Below are 25162 nucleotides of genomic sequence, written 5' to 3'. Positions count from 1 at the left end.
AGTGATTGGTTGAGCGGAGAGTGACAACCCACTCAGCCAATCACTAATTCACTGAGAACGGACAGCACCACAACCAGTGATTGGGCAAGCAAGCTATCACTCTTGTGTCTCGACAGTGACAGCACGCTCAGCCAATTACTGTCCATGGTGTTGTCCCTTAGTCAGTGATTGCCTGAGCGTGTGACTGAAGACATAGAAGAGAGCACCCGGGAAGCGTGAACAGGTGAATAAACTTTCTTTTTTTTTATTGCTAATTTTGTTAATGAATTTAGCAAAACTTTGCTTTTTCAACTTTGCTCGGCTCAGTTCATTTCTAAAACTATCACATTTAAAATAACTCGGTTTAATAACGTTTTCTATCGTTCAAGAGCTAAAGAACTGTATCTGTCAAATTACTTTTACACCATTATATCAGTGAGTAACCACTAAACAACTACTACACACATTTCAGGTTGCCCCTCTATACAAGTGTATGAAAGGAAACTGCTGTACCTGTTGCAACATGCCAACATGTAAAGATCGTATAGCCTTTACTGTATATCTTTTGTGAGCTGTTGGGATTAGAAATCTAGATCTCTGTGTTAAAATGCAACAGGCTAACGCCAAAGTCACAATGCTTCCTAATGCTCCATGAGCTGAGGCTGATGTGACTTGCAGATATTGCTTATTGAAGGAAATATAAGTTCCCCTTTGTATAGAGCAGCTGTACACATGTAACTAAATATACATTCAAGAATCAAGATGCCAACTTAAGACACACTCTTTATCTTCCGAGCATTAAAATCACAGAAAGAAACTATAATGTAATGGCAAACTTGATTACATTTAAAAATGCACTATACCCATCTGCCACAGTAAACAATCATAGTCATAAGCAAAAGAATTTATCATGACCATTGAGTATTATTAAATGATATAGGGAAAATTAGGAACAGGCCAGTGTATTCTTTAACTGAGCGCCAAATTGTCCCAAAAAGATGTCCCTCTAATTTCCTCCAAAATACATTTAGTCCATAGTTTACGTAAACTACTAAGACTATGTTCACACTGCCACTCCAGGTTCCATACAGAGCTTTCCTTGGCAGTTCTGTCACCTTTGGTAAAAGGAATAGTTCAACGTGCATTGCTATTCTTGTTATCAAAGTATGGAAACCTCAACAGAACTCAGGTGGCCTCTATTATATGTCAATGTAGTCCCCTGGATGTCATTAGGATCTGTCATATGTCAGATCAGGCACAACGTTAGAAATTGAAGCTATAGGGCAAATGTGAGACTTTTGCTTGCAGACACCTGATGCCAACAGTCAGAATAATTCTAGAGAATTCAACAGGGGTCCTAACAATAAAAACTTGCTAGCAAAGAAATAAGCCAGTGCTCCTCTTGCAGTCTCTGCCATCCCTGTAAATATGAATATTTCAAAGTTAAAATGCATGTATAAAATGTGAGATCGCTCACTGTAAAGATTAATATCTTTTCATTAAAAAAGGAGAAGGTGCGGGGGTTTAACATTTGCATATAGATGGAGTAAAGTAATAAGTGTATTGACTGCTTAAAGATGCTTATTACAACACAAAAAGATAAATGAAACAGAACTAGAGTTATTCTGTCCATCCGTCAGGGCGGGGAACTGAAACAATCCGGCCGTTTGTATTTCATTTCAGTTGCCTGCTGGGATGGAAATTTTTATCTACAAAGAACAATATAGTTCTAAGGTGGAAAATGAATTTCAGCTCCAAGCTCTTCAGGGAAGGCCCCCAAGCCTTGTATCTGCTCAACACGTCGGTAGGTTGGTGTTTAACATGCAAACGTACTGCTGGGGTCTAATTAGTAAGGACCACAGGTCGCCCCCTTCAGGACAACTTCACAGAGCCAGCGGAAAGTCTTTTATTTGCATAAATGTTAATTTCCTTCCATTAGAAGCTTATCAGCCCTTGGCTCCCTAAGATAGGCCGCTAGGCGGGCCAACAACATTCTGCATAATATACAAATCTACATTGTACGTGGCTTGGCGATATAATTATAACTGAAGACTAGACTGGTGCTTTATCAGTCAAGTAGATGGCACTGCTGTTTTAAAGAAGCATTCATGTTGGACTTGTATATACTGCTAAATTTAAAGGAATTCCAGTTAAAATATTTTTTGAATTTGTCACACATCCATATGAAATGATCATACTGGTAAAGTCTCTGATCCTAGGCCATCAATGCTTTTCAGAATTAAAGGCTTTATAGAGAGCAGACAAATCATTTGCTGGCACATTTGATGACTTCTGTTACTGGAGGCAATATACAGCTTTGATGGTACAGGGTCCATGTAGGGAAATGGACCCACACTACAATAAAGTTTCCCAAGGGTATCCTGCTTTGGCAGCCAAGGCTAAATAACTTTGCTTATTACTTAATAACATTACTTATGTCAAGTTTCTACATAATCAATAACCCCAAGCTCTACTGGATGGCCCCAAGTGTTACATTATATTGATAAACTTATTGGTATACCACCAGGGGGGTTAGCCACTTTATAGTAAAATTGCTCAGTGTCCAGTATTAGTAACTGTATTCACTGCACTTACTGACAGCAGCTCCCTGTGTACCTCATAGAGCTAAAATCAGCCCCCCTGCTCTAGGCTCTGTTGTCCTGCTCTGTGGTGTTTCTTTCCATAAGATGGCTGACATGGAGGAGCATGTGACCATGCCCCACCCCCCAGTGTCCACCACTGAGGCTGTGCTCCTGACGAAGTTGCATAGTGCAACGTAACGCGTAGGGCCAATTTCTCTCTCTGTCTAACGAACATTCATACATTGCAGGTTATATTTCTTTGTATCTCCATGCTGTAGCATTTTTATATATCCGGAGGTCGGGCCACTGTTTACTTCATACCTGGAGTGTCGTATCTTTACTCGTTGACCCATACCCATTTGTATATATGTTACATCTTATTCCCCTATCAGGAGATTGGTGACTATTCATCACCATCCAGACAAAGATGGTAGCGCACCGTATTGTGATGCTGCTATGTGGTTGTTTTTGTTTTTAATTGTTTTTAGTCTCACTTTCTGTGCTTAAATAAAGATTGCATTATTTATTCTATTCATTCATGGGTGTGCTGCATATTTGTGCTTGTCTTTTCATTTTGCTTTACAATTGTTGTTAGTTTAGCACAGGAGCACCCTATTATCAGATATTGAGTGGTGCCCTCCCTTTCAATACATTTGTATTATCCACAGCTTGTCACACAAAGCTAGACCAAAGTAGCTGCACTGGTTAATATAGTGTCCTTATATCCCCTGTCTGCTTCTTTATGAGAACCCGTACCATATAAGTGGTGCTTTTCTTCAAATAACTGTCTATTTAAACTCTTTAAACCACTTCAAAATAGAACACAAAGCGGCTCCTCATGCGGTTAAAAATTTTCTTCCTTTATTTTAAATCTCGCATAAGAACAGGACGAAATGAAGAATCGAGTAGAAGGATTGAGAAAGCGAGGAGGGATGTGCAAAAAGATCACTGGCAGGCTTGCACATGTCACGCGGTATAGCCCTGTTCTTGTTTAACTGCATCTGTGAGTGGTGCTTTACTTTGAAGTGGAGTTTATTAACCACAGCAACTTAGTCACAAAGTGGCAAACCACATAAGGTTACAGAGTGGGGTCTCCAAAAGCTGAGGCGCATAGTGCAAGAAATTGCCAACACTCTGCTAACTCAATGGCCCAGATTTACAGTATTAGGCTGGGTTCACACTACGTATATTTCAGTCAGTATTGTGGTCCTCATATTGCAACCAAAACCAGGAGTGGATTAAAAACACAGAAAGGTTCTGTTCACACAATGTGAAATTGAGTGGATGGCCGCCATATAACAGTAAATAACTGACATTATTTCAATATAACAGCTGTTGTTTTATAATAACAGCAAATATTTGCCATTAAATGGTGGCCATCCACTCAATTTCAACATTGTGTGAACAGAGCCTTTCTGTGTTATCAATCCACTCCTGGTTTTGGTTGCAATATGAGGACCACAATACTGACTGAAATATACGTAGTGTGAACCCAGTATTATGCTGTCTGGAGCTCACACTGTCTGTTTATTTCTCACAGTGACCAATCACAGTTCTTGTTCCATTTTACTCATTGAGATATGAAAATTAATCTGTGATTTGTTGCTGTGGGAAAAAAAGACAGTGTGAGCTTCAGACAGCTAGATAAATCTGGGCCAATAACTGGAAAGCTTTATACATCATCTAGCAATAAAATCAGAACAACACTACTATCCTCGGATAATAAGAAAGCATTTGATAATGTCAAATGGGACTGGTTGGAAATGGTGCAGGGTGAGTTTGGCTTCAATGGTATTTTCAGGACCTTCCCAGATTGGCTCTATAAAGCCCAATAGCTCTGATTCACACCCGTTTTATTATTTTTTTCTCCAGAAACCATTCCTTTTACAAAAGGAAAACAAGACAGGATGCCTCTTGTCACCAATCTAGCAAGACACCTAGAAGATTCAAATAACATCATAAGGATAGGACTTAGGGTACTATTACACGGAACGATCGGGCAAATTTGCCCGATTCGGCCAATTATCGCTCCATGTAATAAATACAACGATCAGCCGATGACAACGATCATCGACTGATCGTTGATATAGGTTCTGACCTATTTTCTTCGGGCGCCGACCGCGTGCGGCCACGGCGACTGACGATATACATTTCCTATCCACGTTCCAGGGCTGCTCCTGCGGTCTTCTCCCTGGATCCCACTCGCTCTAGCTTCAGAGCGGCCTGTCAGCTGACAGGCCGCCCGACCAATCACAGGCCGCGGCGGTCCCGGCCTGTGATTGGCTGAGCGGCCTGTCAGCTGACAAGCCACTCTGAAGCTAGAGCGCACAGGACCTGTGGAGAAGCAGACTGCAGTAGCAGCCCTGGAACGTGGATAGGTAATGTATGTAGTTTAAACAAGGGCTGCAAGGAGATCAGTAACAATGTCCATGCAGCCCTTGTTAAACGATTATCGGGCCGTGTAATAGGACCAGTAAACAAGCGACGATCTAGAAGATCGCTGCTCGTTTACAGGTATTATCGGGCCCCCATTGGCCCGTGTAATACCACCCTTACAAGGGCTTCAGGTGGTCCTGCAGTACTTGCAAATTACATGTGTACCCAATAGGAGCCAATCAGAAAGGGTGGCATTACACGGGCCGATGGGGGCCCGATAATACCTGTAAACGAGCAGCGATCTGCTAGATCGTCGCTCGTTTACTGGACCTATTACATGGCCCGATAATTGTTAAACAAGGGCTGCAGGGACATCATTACTGATGTCCTTGCCGCCCTTCCTTAACTACATACAATACCTATCCACGTTCCAGGGCTGCTGCTCCGGTCTTCTTCTCCACGAGTCCTGCTCAGCCAATCACAGGCCGGGACCGCCGCGGCCTGTGATTGGCTGGGCGGCCAGTCAGCTGACAGGCCACTCTAAAGCTAGAGCATGCATGACCCGGGGAGAAGAAGACCGCAGCAGCAGCCCTGGAACGTGGATAGGTATTGTATATAGTCAGTCGCCGGAGGGCGCACCGCTATTACACGTAGCGGTGCGTGGTCGGCGCCCGATAAAAATAGGTCCAAACCTATATGAACGATCAGCCGATGATCGTTGTCATCGGCTTATCGTTGCATTTATTACATGGAGTGATAATCGGCCGAATCGGGCCGATTCGGCCGATTATCTTTCCGTGTAATAGTACCCTAAAGGTTTTGTCAGTGAAGACTACACAATACAGTGCCTACACAGACTAAAGAAGAGTCAATAGACTATCCAAAACACTGCACACATTCTTCTACTCTTTGTCAGTGTATTTTCACTCCAGTTATTGAACTGCTTTACCTCCCATTGCTGTGGAAGATTTTCTGCTAAGTTTATCCAGTAAAAGACTAACATTTTTCCACATACCTATGTCTGGTTAGTTCTTTGCACTTCCAACATCAAGGGCACCCCACTTTGCTGGTCCCAGATATAGTACAGCATAGGGTGTCCTAAGGGATATATTACTACCACCATTAGTGCACTTTTCCCCTTGTAACTGTGCCAACCTGGAGAAATGTGAGAGGACCAGTGGAGACAATCCTGTACTGTGACATTTGAAATGTTGAACATGTTCTTGCATAAAAAAAAAAAAACACTGATATTAATGCACACATAACCCCTGAGGTTCCATGATTTCCTTCATTCCAAATGAATGCCCTTAAGGGATCACCCTTAATTTCCTCAGGGGAGATATTAAACCCTAAGTGGTTTGGAAGGAGAAGAGTAGGTTGACTATTGGCCAAATAAAGCACACAGAAGAGATATACTGGCTTAAAGGGGTAGTCCAGAGTTAGCAAATATTTCCTATGAAGCTGCAATCATATACAAAATAATAAACATCTTAAGTTTACCTCACTCTCTCCGGAGGAGTGTGGATAACTAAGCAGAGGATTATTACTTTAGGTTTGTTACTTTCTATAAGACTGAAGCTATATAGGAAAATTTTGCTAATGACTGACAACTCTTTTAAATCATTTCCTCAAAAGACAGTTAATTGTCAAATTGTAACTGTTTTTCTAGCCGTGAAGGGGGACAAGACCAGCAGACATTACATTATCAACCTCACATTATTTTATTAGCACAAACAAAACGTTGATATTAAAGTACATGACGTGTAATAAACTTGTCATTTATTCCTTGTAAAAATAAAAAAAAGATATACATATATAAATCAGCACAAAAATGGACACCAAAGTTTTATGGCATGGGTCTCCATTTGCGAGCAGCTGCACGCAAACCTTAAATCACCAAGCACAATGCCAAATGTTGGATGAAGGAGTGTAAAGTACGTCCCCACTGGATTCTGGAGCAGTAGAAACATTCTGTGGGGTGCCAAATCAAACTTCTCTATCTCACAGTCTAATGGATGAGTCTAGGTTCAGTGAATGCCAGGAGAACATTACCTACCTGACTGCACTGTGCTAACTATAAAGTTTGGTGGAGGCGGGATAATGCTATGGGTTAGCCTTTCAGGGAAAGGCCTAGGCCTCTGTGCTCCAGTGAAGGGAAATCTTCATGTTTCAGCATAACATGACACGGACAGTTGCGTGCTGTAAACGTTGTCAGAACAATTTGGGGAAGGCCCTTTTCCATTCCAGCATATCTCTGCTGAGTGCACATGGCAAGGTCTGTAAAGGCATGGTAAGGTGAGTTGGGTGCAGAAGCAATTGACTGGTCCGCACAGAGCCCTGACCTCAAACCTTAGCAAACACCATTGGATGAACCAGAATGGAAATTGTGAACCAGGCCCTCTTGTCAAATACCAGTGTCTAAAAGTAGAAGCTGTTGTAAATGCAAGGGGAGGGGGTGATATGAATGCCTGGATGGATTTAGAATGGGATGTCCTAAAAGCTTTGGCTGTAATGTGCCCCAAGACCTTTGTCAAGCTAGTGTATCTGGATCAGCGATTATTTCATAACAGTTTGTGGGCATGAGACCATTTGTCTATAATAGTTTATGGTCTCCAGACCATTCACTAATAAAAGCTGTCTCATAAACATTGCTGGGCACCAGGCCTATAGTAGTTTGGGGACTGTTAACAGTAAATGCTATGTACATAATAGTTTATTAGCACCAGACATATATTTGTAGGCCTCAAGGTCTTTGCTTTGACAGATGAATATTCATAGATACCTGTGTGCGGCTGATGCTTTGTCTAAAACTTTCAATAAAAATTAGGAATGCGAGGCTTTCATCTGCTATTCGAAACAACAGAGCATGAAATAATGTGTTACCAAATGTTTCTTCTTCTGTTTACTCTCCAAGGAAATAAACGTGAATCAAGCAGAAGAAAACGGCAAAAGTCGTGTAACAACAAGAAGAGGATTTTACTTTATATAAAGGGAAATGTGCTAATATTACTGATTTAAAGACAAAATAGCACAGCCTATATGGCACACAGATCCCTTCATCCAGATGTAGGAGCTAATGTAAATCTAGAGTAGCTTGGCAAAAAGCCCCAGGGCAGACACTCTTAAGGCCCTATTCCACGGGCTGACTGAGAGAAGCAATCGAGCGCTATTTGCTCTTGTTTGCTCCTCGTTCACCGCTCGCTGCCGCCTCTATTCCACGTGGCGGCAGCGAGCGGGTGAGTCCAGGGGGTTGGCCGCAGTGAGGCGCGGGGGGCTGCCCAGGTGATCGCTAGATCGTCCGGGCAGCCCATAGAATACAGCAGCGGTCTGCTGCCGCCACTCCTATTTCGCAGAGCAACAGCAGAAGATCGTTGCTGTATGAGTCATTTGTCTTTCAACATGTTTGAAAGACAAACGGTGCAACGATCAACCGACATAAACGTTGTCGGCTGATTGTTCCCTTCTTTTTCACAGGACGATTATCGGCCGTATTGGCCGATAGCGGACGAATACGGCCAATAATCGATCTATGGAATAGGGCCTTTAGGCTATGCTCAGATATGGCAGATTCACTGTGGATTTGCGGTGAGGATTCCTCACTTGAAATCTGTAATAACAGTACAATATATATGAAAATTTCTTAAAATCCAGATTCCTGGTAGGTCTACTTAAAAGCGCTAATAAGGAAGATCAAAATGTTATCCAGGTCTGAAAAACAGAATCTGGATTTTTCTGCATACAGCGCCATATTTGTCCATAGGATGTGTCTGATATTGCAGCATCCAAGTCAGTGGGGCTGAGCCGCAAGATGCCGACACCGCCCATAGATAAGTACTGAGATGTTTCTGGGAAAAAAACACTTTCATAATTGGGTTCCATACTATAGAAGCCATATAATAACGGGATGATACACATTCACATGACAGGAAATGACCACAGAAGAAAGAACGCCAACCATAACAACTTCTGTACAACTGGATTGTCCTCACTATCTCTCATAACCAATCCTGACAGTAATTTACGGCATCAAGTTTAAGTAAATCAGATCCATTTTGCTATTTGACTGATTTCATTAATAGATGCCGGTAGTTGCGGATACACAAATTCATCTTAATAGAAATCTTAATTAATGCAATTACACCATCAATCTCTCAGAGTGAATACCTGATGATAATAATGCCATGTTTTCGCCTCACTCATTTGTAAGGCAAATTTTAGACAATAATTTATTAGTCAATAAATATGTTACTCACTTCACGATCTAGCAGAGCTGGAGACACCACCGTGACAATGTCACCCTTTTCTGGGTCTATGTAGAACATGTTCGGTGACGGTTTATCAGGCGTCTGCTTGAGGATGTTGTAGCGAAGGACAGCATTATCTGTTGTGGGGTCATCGGCATCGAATGCGAGCATGTTCATTACTATAGTTCCTGAAAGTAGCAAAAAGAAAATCTATGTATTTTTTTTAATTAAATATTTAAATCTTGTAGTAAAAGTTATACAAAAATATCTTGTTGACCCAATCCATAGATTAGAAAAGACCACAAATAAAAATGAAGCCTATTTCAGGGGCAGGTTCATGCCTTCATATCCAGGCCAGTCCCTTTTTTCTGCCCTCCATCTACTCCAAAAATATATTTTTTAGACAATTGGACATAACCTCCCTCCCCTTTGTGCTTATGGCATGTTATCTATGGTGCAGTGCAGAGGGAGTAGAGGTCCCCTATCATGCTGCCTCTATCCTTCCTAAGAGCCAGACCTGATGAGCAGATGCCAGAGCGATGTCAGCAGAGGACAGTGGAGGGAGTGTCACAGGTGAGTATAAAATACTGCAAAGGGGCCACGGTACATTATATGTCTGGGGGGGGGGGCATAGTCTATTACATGTGTTTTGGGGGAGGGTCCATTATATCTTATGGGGGCACAGCCTGTTATATCCAATTGGTAGAGTCCATTATATCCTAAGGGGCTTAGTACATTATATCATATTGAGGGGGCCCAGTCCATTATATCTTAAAGGAGCACAGTACACTGTGTCTCATTAGTTGGAGACACAGTGCATTATACTACATCTTAAAAACAGACAGGATATTATATCTTATTAAGGGAACACAATACATTTTATATTGAGAGGCACCGTGTATAATCTAATTAATTTGTTGGGGCACAATGTGTGACAGTATTATATTTGGGAGGTATGATATGGCAGTGCTCTATTTAGTAGGTACAGAGTGTGTCAGTATTACATTCAGAGTGCACAGTGTGTGGCAGTATTATATTTAGAGCGCACAGTGTGTGGCAATGTTATATTTAGAGTGCACAGTGTGTGGCAGTTTTATATTTAGAGCGCACAGTGTGTGGCAATGTTATATTCAGAGTGCACAGTGTGTGGCAGTATTATATTTAGAGCGCACAGTGTGTGGCTATGTTATATTTAGAGTGCACAGTGTGTGGCAGAATTATATTCAGAGGGTGTAGCATGTGACAATATGGGAAGGGGGAGGCAAACTCGGTCTATGCCCAGGGTACAGGATAACATAGCTATACCTCTGTCCTGTGCAAGAGCTTATTGTCAAGCTCCTGTAAGTCAGCTTTTACAGTTTCATGTAAGTCTAAAAGCCCTATGTTACCCATTTTTGATACGGATTTGTGACTTTTTTTTTTAGCAAACTACTTAACAGACACATAGAGAGCCATTCTGTAATGTCCCACAGATCTAAAAACCCAGGCTAAGAGCAGTGCGTTTATTGCTGGCATTCTCCTCAGCTCCTTCCTGCTGGATAATGGCCTTTTATTAAGGTTATTTGACCGTGAAGAGGCATGTTAATTCTAAGTTTATTTTCAGCAGAATTACAGGACAGCGGCACAGTGTGTTGCGGTGTACACAGATACAGCACATTTATTTAACAAGCCTGATTAATATGCAAACGTACATTTGCACAAAGCATCACATTAGCCTCATGTAGGGTATGGAATAAGGCTCCTGTTGTTTGCTGCTTTGACTCATTCTGGGTTTCATTAGAAATGGATGGACCTGCTGTGCTGCCTGTGACCCCTTTTGATTTGTGGATAATTGCTCCTGTACTCTGGTGTCACTGGCGCTGAGGCCACACATATGGACTGCCAGACATAGGGGCCACACTGAGATAAACACCTTGACACCTTGTGCTGATGTATGCCTTAGCTCCTCAGACTGACTATTTATTGCATATATTATACAGGTTGTAGAAATGCATATTGCTGGATATAAACTTCACAGAGACCTGGGATCGGTCAGGGCTTTTTTTTTTTATATATATATCCTATAATATCAAGGCGTTATCCAGCGAAAATCTTTTTCTTTCAAATCAACTGGTTTTAGAAAGTTATATAGATTTGTAATTTACTTCTCTGCATTCTAAAAATCTCAACTCTTCCCAAACTTTTTTTTATATATATATATATATATATATATATATATATATATATATATATGTTATTTTCTCTCTTCTGCAATTTCTGTCTGAGACAGGAACTGTTCAGAGCAGCAGCAAATCCCTATAGGAAACCTTTCCTGCTCTGAACAGTTCCTGTCTCAGACAGAGATGGCAGAAGAGAGCACTGTGTCAGATTGAAAAGAATACACCACTTCCTGCAGGACATACAGCAGCTGATAGGTATGGGAAGATTTGAGATTTTTAAACAAATGTAAATTACAAATTTATATAACTTTCTGAAACCTGTTTTAGCTGCTGTGGTTGCCAATTTGTAGACCTTTAGCTGCTGTGAAACAAATGCAAACGCTGGAGATCCACAAGTTGGAGATTGGTTATTTGCATGTATATTCTTTGTCATTTAACAATATAAATTGCATTTTCAAACTTCTTGGAATGCAGATTGACCGACAACTACTGAAATGTATGGGGCTATATACAGCATTCATGCTGCATGTAGGAGCGCTGCTTCAGGAAGAATATCTCTGTAATACTGTGATCTACAAGGGAAACAATACTGTGACATATGGAGTGCGCACAGTCAGTTGTAATTTGTAGGAGAACATGGCAGCAAGCATTTTTTTTCTTTGTAATACCACCACAGGGGAAATGAAGTATTACATGGCCTCCACTGACATCAATAGAATATGTGTGTAAGACAGGGTTCATATTACAATTCAGCCATATGTTGCAAGTATGACAAAATCAGAATGAGATGCTGACATATACATGCACACACAATCCCAGGTTCCATTGAATTTATTATACAAAAGTACTGCGGAGACACCATCACGTGTTTCTCAACATTCCATTAATTTTATTGGCTCAAACATGGTCAACTAGTCTCCCCGGGTTAAGGGCTACACTTTAGGACATAGACAAGGGAGCTGCTGTTTTTAAATAGTGATACAGATAAATGGAAGATCTTTAAATCAACACTAAGTAACTGTTATACTGTTACATTTATTCCTACAGGAAACAACCAAAAAACATTTAAAATTAAACCCCGCATGGCTTACAACTAATATTAAAAGCGCAATACATGGGAAAAAAAAAGAATATTAAAATATAAATAGGAGCAGTAGCCTATAAAGATTACAAAGAGCTTAAAGGGTTACTCCATTCAAACATTTTTTATATGTTTCTGCCTATAGTGAGACTAATACCTTCTGTACTTGTTATTGTATTAATATCTATTCAGTCCAGTTCTGAGCCTGCTGTGTTCTGCGGAAGACACAAAAACCTGTGTGTAAGCTTCTCTCCCCATTCCAAGATGTAAACAAGTCCCTGTTTGCAACTTTATAGCAACTCCATAAAGCCAGGAGAATTAAACACAGTGGGGGAGATTTATTAAAAGGCTAAAATGCCTTTTTTTAGGCGCAGATGGGCCTGATCAGCGTAAAAGTATTCGCAAATGGTCTATTTGCGAATATTTTTTTGCATTGGACCCATCTGTGCCTCCTGCGCCAGTGGGGCTGGGAGGGTGTGTTACGGGGGGTGCGGCAGCATGCAGAGGGGGCGTGGCCTCTGTGTGCGCCGCATTTGAGCTATATGACAGATTTTTTAAGCCAAATCCAGGAAAAGAGTATAAACAGAAAACAGGAATAAAGGAAAGATTGAGATTTCATCTTTTTCAAATCCATTCCTGGCTTTGTCTTAAAAAACAAATCTGTCAGATAATTTGTTTGTGCGTAAAAGGACCCATACAAAGGAGATACAAAGTTGCAGATACAGCTGGCCAGGAACTTGTTTACATCATCTGTATCGGAAGGGTGGTTGAGGAGGGAGAGATTGAGAGAAAAGCTCACATACAAGTTTTGTGTGTCTTCAGCAGAAAGCAGCAGCTGAAAACTGGAAGAAGGAGTATGGAATAAATTGTTAGTCTCATCATGGGCATCAACATATAAAAAGATATGTTTAAGCGGCATACTCCTTGTTAGGATCCGGACAGCAGGACAAGACAGTGAGCCCTAAGCTCAGCCCCGCCCACTGTCCTCTACCTACTTGCCACAATCCGCTCTAAGATGGCGGCGAGCAACTTGGTGGCGGTCCCTGCACTGGCTAGGTGGGACACAAAGACAAGACAGACAGACAGACAAACACAATGAAGAATAGTCAACAGTCCGGGTCACAACAATCGGGCAGCAAAAGTACAAAATCAATATCCAATAAACGTAGTCAAAGTCCAGGCAATATGGTCAAGGGCAGGCGGCAAGCAAGGGAAGTCAAGGAATAAGGCAAAGATCAGGAATAGCAAATACACAGCAGATACAAGCAGGCAGAGACTAAGTCAATAACCAGCAATGATATCCCAGACTGAGGTAGTTATATAGGAGGCCAGGGTTCTGATCCAGAACATCATTGGACCATCCCCCTGATCTCCAAGCACAGACACCTGAGAACAAAACAGATCCACTGGCAGGAAGACCTGTCAGTCACAGCAGAACCAAAACACAGATTAACCCTGACATGGCCAGACAGAACTCAGCAGGTGAAGTCGGGTGTGTCTCCCAAAGAGAGCAAATAAACCAGTGTTCAGACACAGCAAAACAAAACACAGAACAGAATAAGAGAATATCAGCGCCTTCTCGGCCGCACAGCACGAGCAGAGGGACGCATAACGCTCCGCAAAGATACCATCCTGACACTCCTTTAATAAGAACTGAAAAAAGGTAATGAAAGCAACAAAAATGCATAAATGTCTTAAGGCAAATGCTAATCTTAAAAGTGATATCCAGCATGGTTTTACTAAGGACAGAGGTTGTAAAATAAACCTGAGTTTGTTTTTTGAAAAAGTGAATAGAAGTCTGGAAAGGGGAAAACCTGTGGATATTGGCCTAGATTCAACATGTGTCAAATCTAATCTGGTGTAAACTGCACATAGCGACCAATAACAGCTCAGTGACCCAATTATCCAGGGACCACAGCAACTGCATGCTGATCAGGTAAAGCTACCTAAAATCAGGTATGCAAGTGTAAGACAACTTTAACCCCTTGATGACCCCTGGGTTGGCTAGGGGAGTTCATAGGGGGGTCGCTCTGCTTTCAGCAGCCAGGGACCTCAGCAGTTAGCAGATTGCCACAGCCAGTAATTAGCCATTTAGATGCAGCTGCATTTAAATGGCCCTCATACCTGGTGGTCTAGTGGCGGGAATGATAAAAGTCATCAAATAAAATGAAAGTTATATAAGTTGCATGTTATTGTAATCATACTGACTTGAGGAACATATATAATATGTCAGTTTTACCATAGGGGAATGGCATAAACACAAACCCCCCCAAAATAAAAATAAAAAATAATAATAAATTGGCGATTTTTTTTTTAAATCTATTAAATCAGAATTCCCTAAAAAGGATAATAGAAAATGGATTTTCTAAACCAGGTGACCCGGTTAAACATAAAATGTAACACATAATAATTAAGCAGAGCAAGCTCATACCAATGTATAAGTATACAGATACATTAAAGTTTAAGGAAAAAATTTACTTTGTCGCATAACTTGAGTTCCATAGAATTTGACATAAGCTCTTATGAATGAGAAAGAAATATTTCATCATTTTCTGTGTGTTGGTTTACAACAAGAAAACAGATTAAAAAGGTGTGAGAAAGAATGGCGGCCCTGCACGTGATGCCGCCTTGAAGGGTGAGCATTGCGTACTAATACTCCCGGTCTCCTGAAGGGAGCAGATGTCCTCTTCATAAAGACATCTGTTTAGTGACAAAGCCAGCATGTTTCCAGCTGCCTAAATAAGTGATAAATAATGCTTTATTGTTTTATATATGTACAGGGAAAAACAAATATGTAAATGGTGTGCACTGTCACAAGAGTCACAAGAAAAACACACAGATTTCAATTACCTGCAAGCAACAGATGCCCTGACGCTGCTCAGTTTTGTAATGTCAGCTAATCAGGAATACTCCTCATTCTTTGCTCCTCCCCATTCATCTGTAGATTTTTAGCCATATGGCAGTTTATTATACCACTTGCTCAAACAGTATTTGTATGTTCAACAGCGATTGCCTATAAGCAATTGACAACTTAGAAATCCTTAGCAAGATGTAACAAGAATTGATTTATAAGCAACTCCCTTAAAGGGGTTGGCCACTTTATAGTAAAATTGCTCAGTGTACAGTATTAGTAAGTGTAGTCACTGTATATACTGACAGCAGCTCCCTGTGTTCCTCATAGAGCTAATATCAGGCTCCCCTCCTCCAGCCTGGGCTGCCCTGCTCTGTGTTGTTTTGGTCCATAAGATGGCTGATACGAAGAAGCATGTGACCAGGCCCCGCCCCCCAGTGTCCACCACTGATCCTGTATGTGTCTATGGAGAACACAGTGGACAGGGCATGTCACATGCTCCTCCATGTAAGCAATCTTATGGACAGACTCACAACAGAACAAGGCAGCCCAGCCTGGAGGAGAGGAGTGTGATTTTAGCTCTATGAGGTACACAGGGAGCTGCTGTCAGTATGTACATTGAGCACACTTACTAATACTTTGTACTGACCTATTTTACTATAAAGTGGCCAACCCCTTTAAATCAGAGCCTTAACGTACCATTGATTTTATCCTGATATTGCCATTATTTCGCTAGAACGAGCCAAGTGTAGCACTCGGTATGGATTTTTATAGTAAGTCTATGGGCACATCTGCAGGGAGGAGAGAAAAGGGAAAAGAGTCGCTTCTCCTTGTTCAGTCTAGAGATCTTTTGGGGTCTCATCACCCAGACTCCAACCAATCAAAACTTTTGACGTTTATTTACGTTTATTGACGTTTTATTTTCTTAAATTTTGGGAACACTTTAAAGGGGTTGTCCAGAAAAAAATCATTTACTTTACAAATCAACTGATATCAGAAAGTTATATAGATTTGTAATTTACTTCTATTAAAAAATCTCAAGTCTTCCCATACTTATCAGCTACTATATGTCCGGCAGGAAATGTTGTTTTATTTTCAGTCTTACACAGTGCTCTCTGCTGACATCTCTGGCCGAGACAGGAACTGTCTAGAGCAGGAGAGATTTTCTATGCAGATTCCCTTTAACCCTTTGAGGACCAGGCCCAAAATGACCCAGTGGACCGCGCAAATTTTGATCTTAGTGTTTTCGTTTTTCCCTCCTCCCCTTCTAAGAGCTCTAGCACTCTCAGTTTTCTATCTACAAGCCATGTAAGTGCTTGTTTTTTACAGGAATAGTTGTACTGTGTAATGGCGTCATTCATTTTACCATAACATGTATGATGGAATTCCAAATATATTATTTATGAAGATATAAATAGGTGAAATCGTAAAAAAGAATGCAATATGGTAATGTTTGGGGGGTTCCTGTGTCTATGTAATGCACTATATGTTAACAGCGACATGACACTATTATTCTATACGTCAGTCCGAACACAACCATATGCAGGTTACACAGATTCTCTAATGTTATATATATATTTTTTTATGAAATCCTTTTTTTTGGCAATTAAATATTAATAAAATGGGCCTATTGTGACGCTTATAACGGTTTAATTTTTTCACCTACGGGGCTGTATGGGGTGTCATTTTTTCCGCCATGATCTCTAGTTTTTATTAATACCATATTTGTGAAGATCGGACGTTTTGATCACTTTTTATTGATTTTTTTTAATACATAATTTAACATAAAATCGGTAATCTGCGCACTTTTTCCCCTCTTTTCGTGTACGCCGTTTACCGGTCACAATGACGCTTGTTATATTTTAATAGATCGGACAATTCCGCACGCTACGGTATATTATATGTTTATCTATTTATTCATTTTTATATGTTTTATTTATATAATGGGAAAGGGGGGTGATTTAGACTTTTATTGGGGGAGGGGCTTTGGGGTAGTGTGTTAGTGTTTTGAACTTTTTTTTTTTTACACTTTTGAAGTCCCTTTGGGGGACTTGTACATACAATACTTAGATTTCTACACTGATGAATGCTATGCCATAGGCATAGCAGTGATCAGTGTTATCGGCGCTCTGCTCATTGAGCCTGCCTGTGCAGGCTCAGTGTAGCAGATCGCCGATCGGACCCCACGGAGGCAGGTGAGAGACCTCTGGCAGTCCGTTTCAACGTTCCCCCTGTCACTTACACTAAAACGCCGCGGTCGCGCCGTGATCGCGGCGTTTAAGGGGTTAATGACACGCGGCAGCGCGATCGCTGCAGCGTGTCATTACCGGTGAGGTCCCGGCTGCTGATTGCAGCCGGCCCCCACCTGCTATGAAGCGCGCTCCGCTCCGGAGCGCGCTTCATAGCGGGAAAAACACCCAGGACGTAAGGTTACGTCATGGGTCGTCTGGGGACAGACTTCCATGACGTAACCCTACGTCCAGGGTCGTCTAAGGGTTAAAACCAACAAATATTTTAAAAATAATAATAATAATAATAATCAGCTTTAGACCAATGAAAACAAAATATGTAGATAGACTGTACACTGTAAAATCTATTTAATTCAATAGATTAGGAAATGGTCGTGACAACCAGTACTATAATGGTGGCCATATTGATGGTCATACACGAGAAACATATATGATCAAACAATATCCTAATAAAGTCCCTTACATGATAAATCAAGATAACGTAAGTTAACCCTTTGAGGACCAGGCCCAAAATGACCCAGTGGACCGCGCAAATTTTAATCTTACTGTTTTCGTTTTTCCCTCCTCCCCTTCTAAGAGCTCTAGCACTTTCATCGTTCTATCTACAAGGCCATGTAATGGCTTGTTTGTTACAGGAATAGTTGTACTGTGTAATGGCGTCTTTCATTCTACTATAACATGTATGTCGGAATCCCAAATATATTATTTATGAAGATATAAATAGGTGAAATCGTAAAAAAGAATGCAATATGGTAACGTTTGGGGGGTTCCTGTGTCTACGTAATACACTATATGGTAAAAGCGACATGATACCATTATTCTATAGGTCAGTCTGAACACAACCATATGCAGGTTACACAGATTCTCTAATGTTATATATATTTTTTTTAATGAAATCCTTTTTTTTGCCAATTAATTAATAAAATGGGCCTATTGTGACGCTTATAACAGTTTTATTTTTTCACCTATGGGGCTGTATGGGGTGTAATTTTTTCCTCCATGATCTCTAGTTTTTATTAATACCATATTTGTGAAGATCGGATGTTTTGATCACTTTTTATTAATTTTTTAATATATAATGTAACATAAAATCGGTAATCAGTGCACTTTTTCCCCTCTTTTTGTGTATGCCGTTTGCCGTTCACAATGACGCTTGTTATATTTTAATAGATCGGACAATTAAGCATGCTATGGTATATTATATGTTTATATATTTATTTTTATATGTTTTATTTATAAAATGGGATGGGGGGTGATTTAAACTTTTATTGGGGGAGGGGCTTTGGGGTAGTGTAATGTAGTGTTTTTTTTTTCTTACACATTTGAAGTCCCTAAGGGGGACTTTTACATACATTTGTTTGATTGTTATCGCGCTCTGCTCATTGAGCCAGCCTGTGCAGGCTCAGAGAACAGATCGTGGAGGCAGGTGAGAGACCTCCGTCAGTCCGTTCAACGATCGGGAGTGTGACTGCGGGGGTCCTGATCGGTAAGTGAAAGGGGACTCCCTCCCGCGCCACAGCGTTTGAGGAGTTAATGACACGCTGCAGCACGATTGCTGCAGCCTGTCATTAACGGTGAGGTGCCGGCTGCTGATTGCAGCCGGCCCCCTCCTGCTATGAAGTGCGCTTCGCTCCGGAGCGCGCTTCATAGCGGGAGAAACACTCAGGACGTACAGTTACGTCCAGGGTCGTCTGGTGACAGACTTCCATGACGTAACTGTACGTCCAGGGTCGTCTAGGGGTTAAAGCCACTATGTATCCACCAACTCACCCTACCAAATCACTAGTACCATCCGTTTAAAAAGAGAAAATCCATACCGGTCGTGTCTTTCAAAATGTGCCGGTGCCTTGCATAGAGCAAAAAATTATCTTTTAATCTGCAGCGCTGTGTCATATTGGCGTGGTGTCTGTGCCTCAGGTCTGCGACACTTTTTCTTTCTTCTTTTCCACCCTTCTCATCATTAGACACACCCCCAGGCAGGATTTCTATTCATCGCTCGTCTAAACAGTGCACCTGTGTAGCTATGGCCAGTGTCGCTATGTCATGCCAGTATGACACAGCGCTGCAGATTAAAAGATAATTTTTTAACCAAGGCACCGGGCACTTTTAAAAGACATGACAAGTAAGGATTTACTCTTATCAAAAGGCTGGTACTAGTTTTGTGTTTGGTGGGGTGGGTTGGTGGATACAGAGTCCCTTTAAGGGTTTTTCTAGTTGATGTTTCTGATATGTTGAATTTCTCTTAAATCAAAACTTATGCACTCATTTGCTTATGTGTATCCAATTCATTCTGCTTATAGGAGTCACTGCTACTGCATCATTTAGAACTGAAAACATTTGGGTAGGTAATTTGCAGGAAATGTATTCATATCATGTGCCCAGTTTTCTGCTTAATATTTAAACAAATGCAGAAAATAGTTTGTATGCAGTAACAATGTAATAAGAGGATAACATGACAGCGGTATACAGCCAAATATGACATTAATGGAGAAAATCATGGACATTTCACAACATTCTGTCAGCCATCCGAAAAAAAAACATTTTATTTGTGACTTAAAAATTATAGAAATTGACTGAACAAACAGGAAGGGACACATGGTGCTATGACACAAACTATGTGTGAAAGTAGAGCATTATAGAGCTACACAAGAATGTTCCATGAAAGAAGGACAATGCAATGGACTAGAATGTATGTATGTAAGTCGACATTAAAAATAGACACAGGCTGGGTATTCGGTGGATAGTAAAGTGTTTATTGCATTTTGACTACTAGGTGTCTCTCTGTGTTTTCCTCTATAGTAAAAGTGCTGTGACCCGGGGTGCTGAGGTGGCATACAACAGGTGGGATTGGTGTTTTTTGGCTGGTTTACTTGTCACGGAGGCCAGGATTGGTGTTTCCCACCCCGGGACACACGGGCACTAGCACTTGAAGGGGTAGCACAATGTGAGGGTGCAGGTGAAGCGAGTAAATGAGTACAGAGTCCAGCACTTAACCAAACAGAGACTTTACTGTAAAGCTTCAGTGCAATAAAAGGTGAACAAAACAGCTGACTAGGTGCAGGTGACAGAAGGGCTTGAGGTAGTGACTTTGAAGAAACAGTTGATATGAGAAGTTAAGGTAAACTTAGGAAAGGTATAGCTTGGTTGAGGATAGGTGTGCGGGACTCTGTCGGGATAGTGTTGAGAGAATACTTAGTGTACTGTACAGAATCCTTGTACTCACGGTCAGTACGAGCCTCAGTTAGTCGAGAGTAGATTATTAGGATATGTCTGCTTAGGCTCTTTGTCCTACTATGGATCAGCCTCTGGAACTTTTGCATACTGTACTGACAAGTGAAGAAGGATCCCTATAGACTGGTTGACCCAGAAGACTATTACTCCACCTGTTAACATCCTACCTGGGTAATCGGAGCAAACAATAAGAGAGCAGGTCCTGCTGGACCTGCTCTCTTATTGTTTGCTCCAATTACCCAGGGAGGATCAGTTTCATGGTATCTTATGCTGGAGAGGGCGAGCTGAGACTTGTAGTGCCTGCATTAGACGGATTGGCAAGGCTGCAGAGTTAGCCAGTGTTGTTTTTAGCCCAGGAGCGGATTTCATATGTGACACTTGTACTCCTTTTGGACAGCATTCTAATATATACATTTATAGTGAGTAGCGCCGGTGGATGCAAGTGGACCACCTTGGTGGAATCCACTAGCTTGCTTCTTAAAAGGTAGTAGTAGTTTGTAGACAAGAGGAAAGTGGAGTAGATGAGCGTCTTGAGGGCCCTATCCAATGTGCTGGGATGGCGTGGTGAAGAGTACAAGAAGAAGATACTCGTATTCACGTATAGATATCTTTGATTTGACCGCCTTATGCCCTATAGTGTCTAGATACCCATCCTGTTATGATAGTATGAGGTCCAAGATCCCTGCCCTGGGCTTAACAGACTTCCCAGGATTTCCAAGAATAGCTGTGCATTGCAGTAGGATACATAGGTGTTATATGCAGTTTTGTCCTACTGGTGTAAGTACCTAACTCAGGTATGCTGCCCTCTGTTGTGTAGAGATTATCCCTGGCATGGACAAGGTGATCCTCATAGGATGTCCTTCCTCCTGAGGGGTCTAGCACTGCATGCTAGGTGGGGTTACTTGCATAAAAGAAAGTTAAGTCTCTCACTGAACCAACTAGAGAACTCCTCCCACCAGGAACTAACCTACTTTTATAGGGGCGAACTAAACCTACTGGTGATTAGTGGGGCTGTATGTGCAAGAAAAAGAAGGGCTAAGATAGGAGAAAGGAAGTAGGAAAATACCTACACCTATGATAGGATAAGAACAAACATGTGACAAGTACAGTTTAACCCAATGCTTCCTTAAGCTGTGCATAGTATAATAAATAGAAAATACAAACAGTGAGACCAAGTGGGGAAAAACACAAAGTACAGATTTCTTTCATCCCACTGTGAGAACCTCAGTGAGTTACTTTGCCTAGGTACATAAGAGACTTAGTGGCACACCTGTGCTGGGACACTACACCTGCACCTGTGATTGGCTAGAACAGAAGACATAAAAACCACATAGTTAACCCTTTTTCCTGCAGCTGTGCTCTTACAAACAGGGGAGAGTGAGACACCAAGTGGTAAAAGTGCTAAAGGCATCTATCATCCCAAAGTGTGACACCTGAAAAAGTTACCTTTACCCTGGTGACATAAAACTTAGCGGACCACCCATTCTGGGATACTAAAAAAGCATAGCCAAAGGTTTACATGTAATAGGTTAATGGACGTGCCTAAGCTCTTGTTTTTCCACCATAGAATTCCACCTGATTTCCTCAGTGTGAACATACTCTTAAGTTGGGTCTGTGTTGTTGGATCATGGCACTTGGTGCCCATGACCAGCATTAGGCAGATCCTAATATTCTTGGATACAGGTACTTCTCTTCAACTTTATCAATACAGAGTCCAAAGTGGTTACAGCTCCTTACAGCTGAGTACTTCAATAACTGGATAGGCCCCCTTAAAGTGTCCCACCTAGTCCTCAAATCAAGCCTAAAGTTGACTAAGTAACTACAGGTATGTGTGTTGGGATCCAGGGAGGGCATATACAACTCCAACTTCACGATAAGTGCTGCAGCAGTATCAAAACACCTGCCCTTGCAAGTTCTAACTAGCACCCCTAGTTCATCACGTTTGTGTCAACATAAACCTGTATTAGTGTGGAGTTTGGACATATATGAGTGGAACTAATAAATAATATAAAAATAATTTGCATGTTAGATTATGTGTATGCATTTGTATGTACGTTTGATGGGTATTATTTGGAAACCAAAAACTCCCTGTATTTAGATACAGGGATATAACATCAAACTGAATTCGTACTCAGAGCTATTTCCATTTATAGGATATTATTTTGGCTATAAATTGTATACTATACATTGCAATCTGGGGAATCATCACAAAGAAAGAATGAGAATATTTAACTCGTTCTATTTAAAAATGTTCTAAAGAAGAAATGAAATACTATTTCTGTCTGTAAGAACGGAGAATACATCTTCCTAACCCTTCCTAAGGTCTGAGCTCTGTCTGTCAACGATCGAAAGAAGCATTGCATATAAGGTATGCCATCAAAATACAATGTTCAGAAAAATGCTGGCAATTATTTTAATAACCGCAACACATTTTGGAACTCACAAAAAGGAAAAGACAAAGAGAAGATTTCAAATGGCTTGAGATTGAAAACAATCGTTATATAAAAGACTGGTTTTTAGATGTAGCAGAGCTGAATATATAGCTCTTTAAGAGTTATTCAGGAAAAATTGTTGCTTTCTTGCAGAAACAGCACCACTCTTGTTCGCAGTTTGGTTGTGGCATTGCAGCTCAGTTCCATTGAAGCTCATAAGTAACACTCCAAAGGACCTGAAAATAGATGTGATGCTATATTTTGGAACTATTTTTTCCCCTCCTAAATACCCCTTTAACCCTGCAGAATATTTCGTACTGAGTACATATTTAGAGGCAAAGGAAGCTGACATTTCAGTGGTGCAAAATGTGTGTTGGGGGTTGGAGATTCTGTCTGGCCAAACTCAGATTCACAACACATATTCTAAGTGTCAGGGGATGTAGGGAAAGATGTAGCTCTTGCCAGTGTCTCAGGCAGGAAATTGTATTCAATGAATTCCCAGGGTTGGGGTATGCTGTTTGTAAATTCTATTACCTACAATGTTCTCAGTAATATATAGAAATAAATTGAAAGAAGATGATACTTTCTGTGCACTGTGTTTGTTAGTGGTTTTGTGTGGAGCCCACCACAGTCAGCTGCGGTACAACACACATCTCATATTAACTGAAGCAAAGGAATGATATTTCCCTGATTTCATACATATTAATAGAGGACATGGGGGGTCTTGAATAAGTCAGAAAATAAATCTTTAATGTGTTTTCATTATGTAGAGTTTGTATGCGATAAAGTGTACACTATGCAGAGATAGCCTGTGCATTACTAAGTATTATTACGTCATTTTTCCTGGAATTTGTGTTTGTAAGTTGCAGTGCATTGGGTCAGCATACTGTGTGTGTATGTGGGGGTGGTGGTTGGGGGTTATGAAGCTCCAACACTTGTATTTTTGCATAGAAAAGTCACAAACATTTTAAACTTTGGCTGCTTTACACGACCTGTACCAAGTGAACGTGGCTTAGTGGAAAGCGGGCATGGCCGTCAATTCTAGCAGGATTTACTACAACACCAGAGACCAAGCATATGTTGTAGCAGAAATCTGAAAACCCAAATGTTTGACCATCCTTGTTCTAAAGCTGCCAGTGTATGCCATTAAGTTATCACTTCAAGTTTTAAGGTGTCATTGTTTTGTACCTCAAGTGTTATACACTGGTGTAAACTGCCCATAGCAACAATAGCTTTGTCAATAAACTGTATTGTTCTTCAACGTTTGTTTCTTTGATTTTTAGCCATTAATGGAAAGACTCACACACTAAGCTACATTAGTGTGTAGAACTGTGATCAAAGAAGACAATATTATAATTAAATAATAAAGAATAAGCAGTTAGAAAATTATAGTATATTTATATGGTTTGTTATAGTATGTACAAGTATTGCCATCTTGGGACACTAGAGGTGCTAGTGAGCAGTTCCAGTTCTCCATGCCGTAGGGCTGGCGCTTCAAGTGACATTAAGGACTCAATTATAAATGACTTACACGGGCATTACAATTTGCTGCTTCTGTAACATGGTACTTAATTATGTAGTGCACAACCAATTATGGACAGAGCGGTAGAATTATCCACCAGTATCTCTACATTAGTTCTGGCCAAGATTAAAGGTTTATTTCCATTTATGGCTTTGAGTTGGCTACTTTTGGTAAAAAAAAATTAACACAAAATTAGATTAGAAAAGAAAATCTTCCAAGCATTTTGGCTACCAATGATCTCACTATGATATTAATATAGTACGCTTGATCACAAACAACAATGTCATTTCTTCATTTACAAAGGCCAGTTTCTCATGTACAGTACACAAAGCAGGAAACTGTAGGATCCTTGTGGATTACATAAATCTTATAGATGACTAATGAAATGCCACACAAACCTCCTGGCTATTGCGGTTTACTTGTTTTCCCCTTTATGATGTCACCGTCTTCGGGGGG

General features: G+C 40.9%; 1 protein-coding gene across 1 annotated transcript in view; it reads right to left on the bottom strand.

Moving 5' to 3' along the window:
* CDH13 (cadherin 13) overlaps positions 1–25162 on the bottom strand; it is a 579181-nt gene that overhangs the window by 181996 nt on the left and 372023 nt on the right. Inside the window, exon 7 of the mRNA XM_069966164.1 lies at positions 9191–9369. Coding sequence (XP_069822265.1) covers positions 9191–9369 — 179 coding nt within the window. The remainder of the gene's footprint in view (positions 1–9190; positions 9370–25162) is intronic.

The sequence above is a fragment of the Dendropsophus ebraccatus genome, chromosome 4 (assembly GCF_027789765.1).
Source record: "Dendropsophus ebraccatus isolate aDenEbr1 chromosome 4, aDenEbr1.pat, whole genome shotgun sequence".
NCBI classification, from domain to species: domain Eukaryota; kingdom Metazoa; phylum Chordata; class Amphibia; order Anura; family Hylidae; genus Dendropsophus; species Dendropsophus ebraccatus.
The sequence above is the reverse complement of the archived record's forward strand: the minus strand, read 5'-3'. Positions and strand labels throughout refer to the sequence as shown.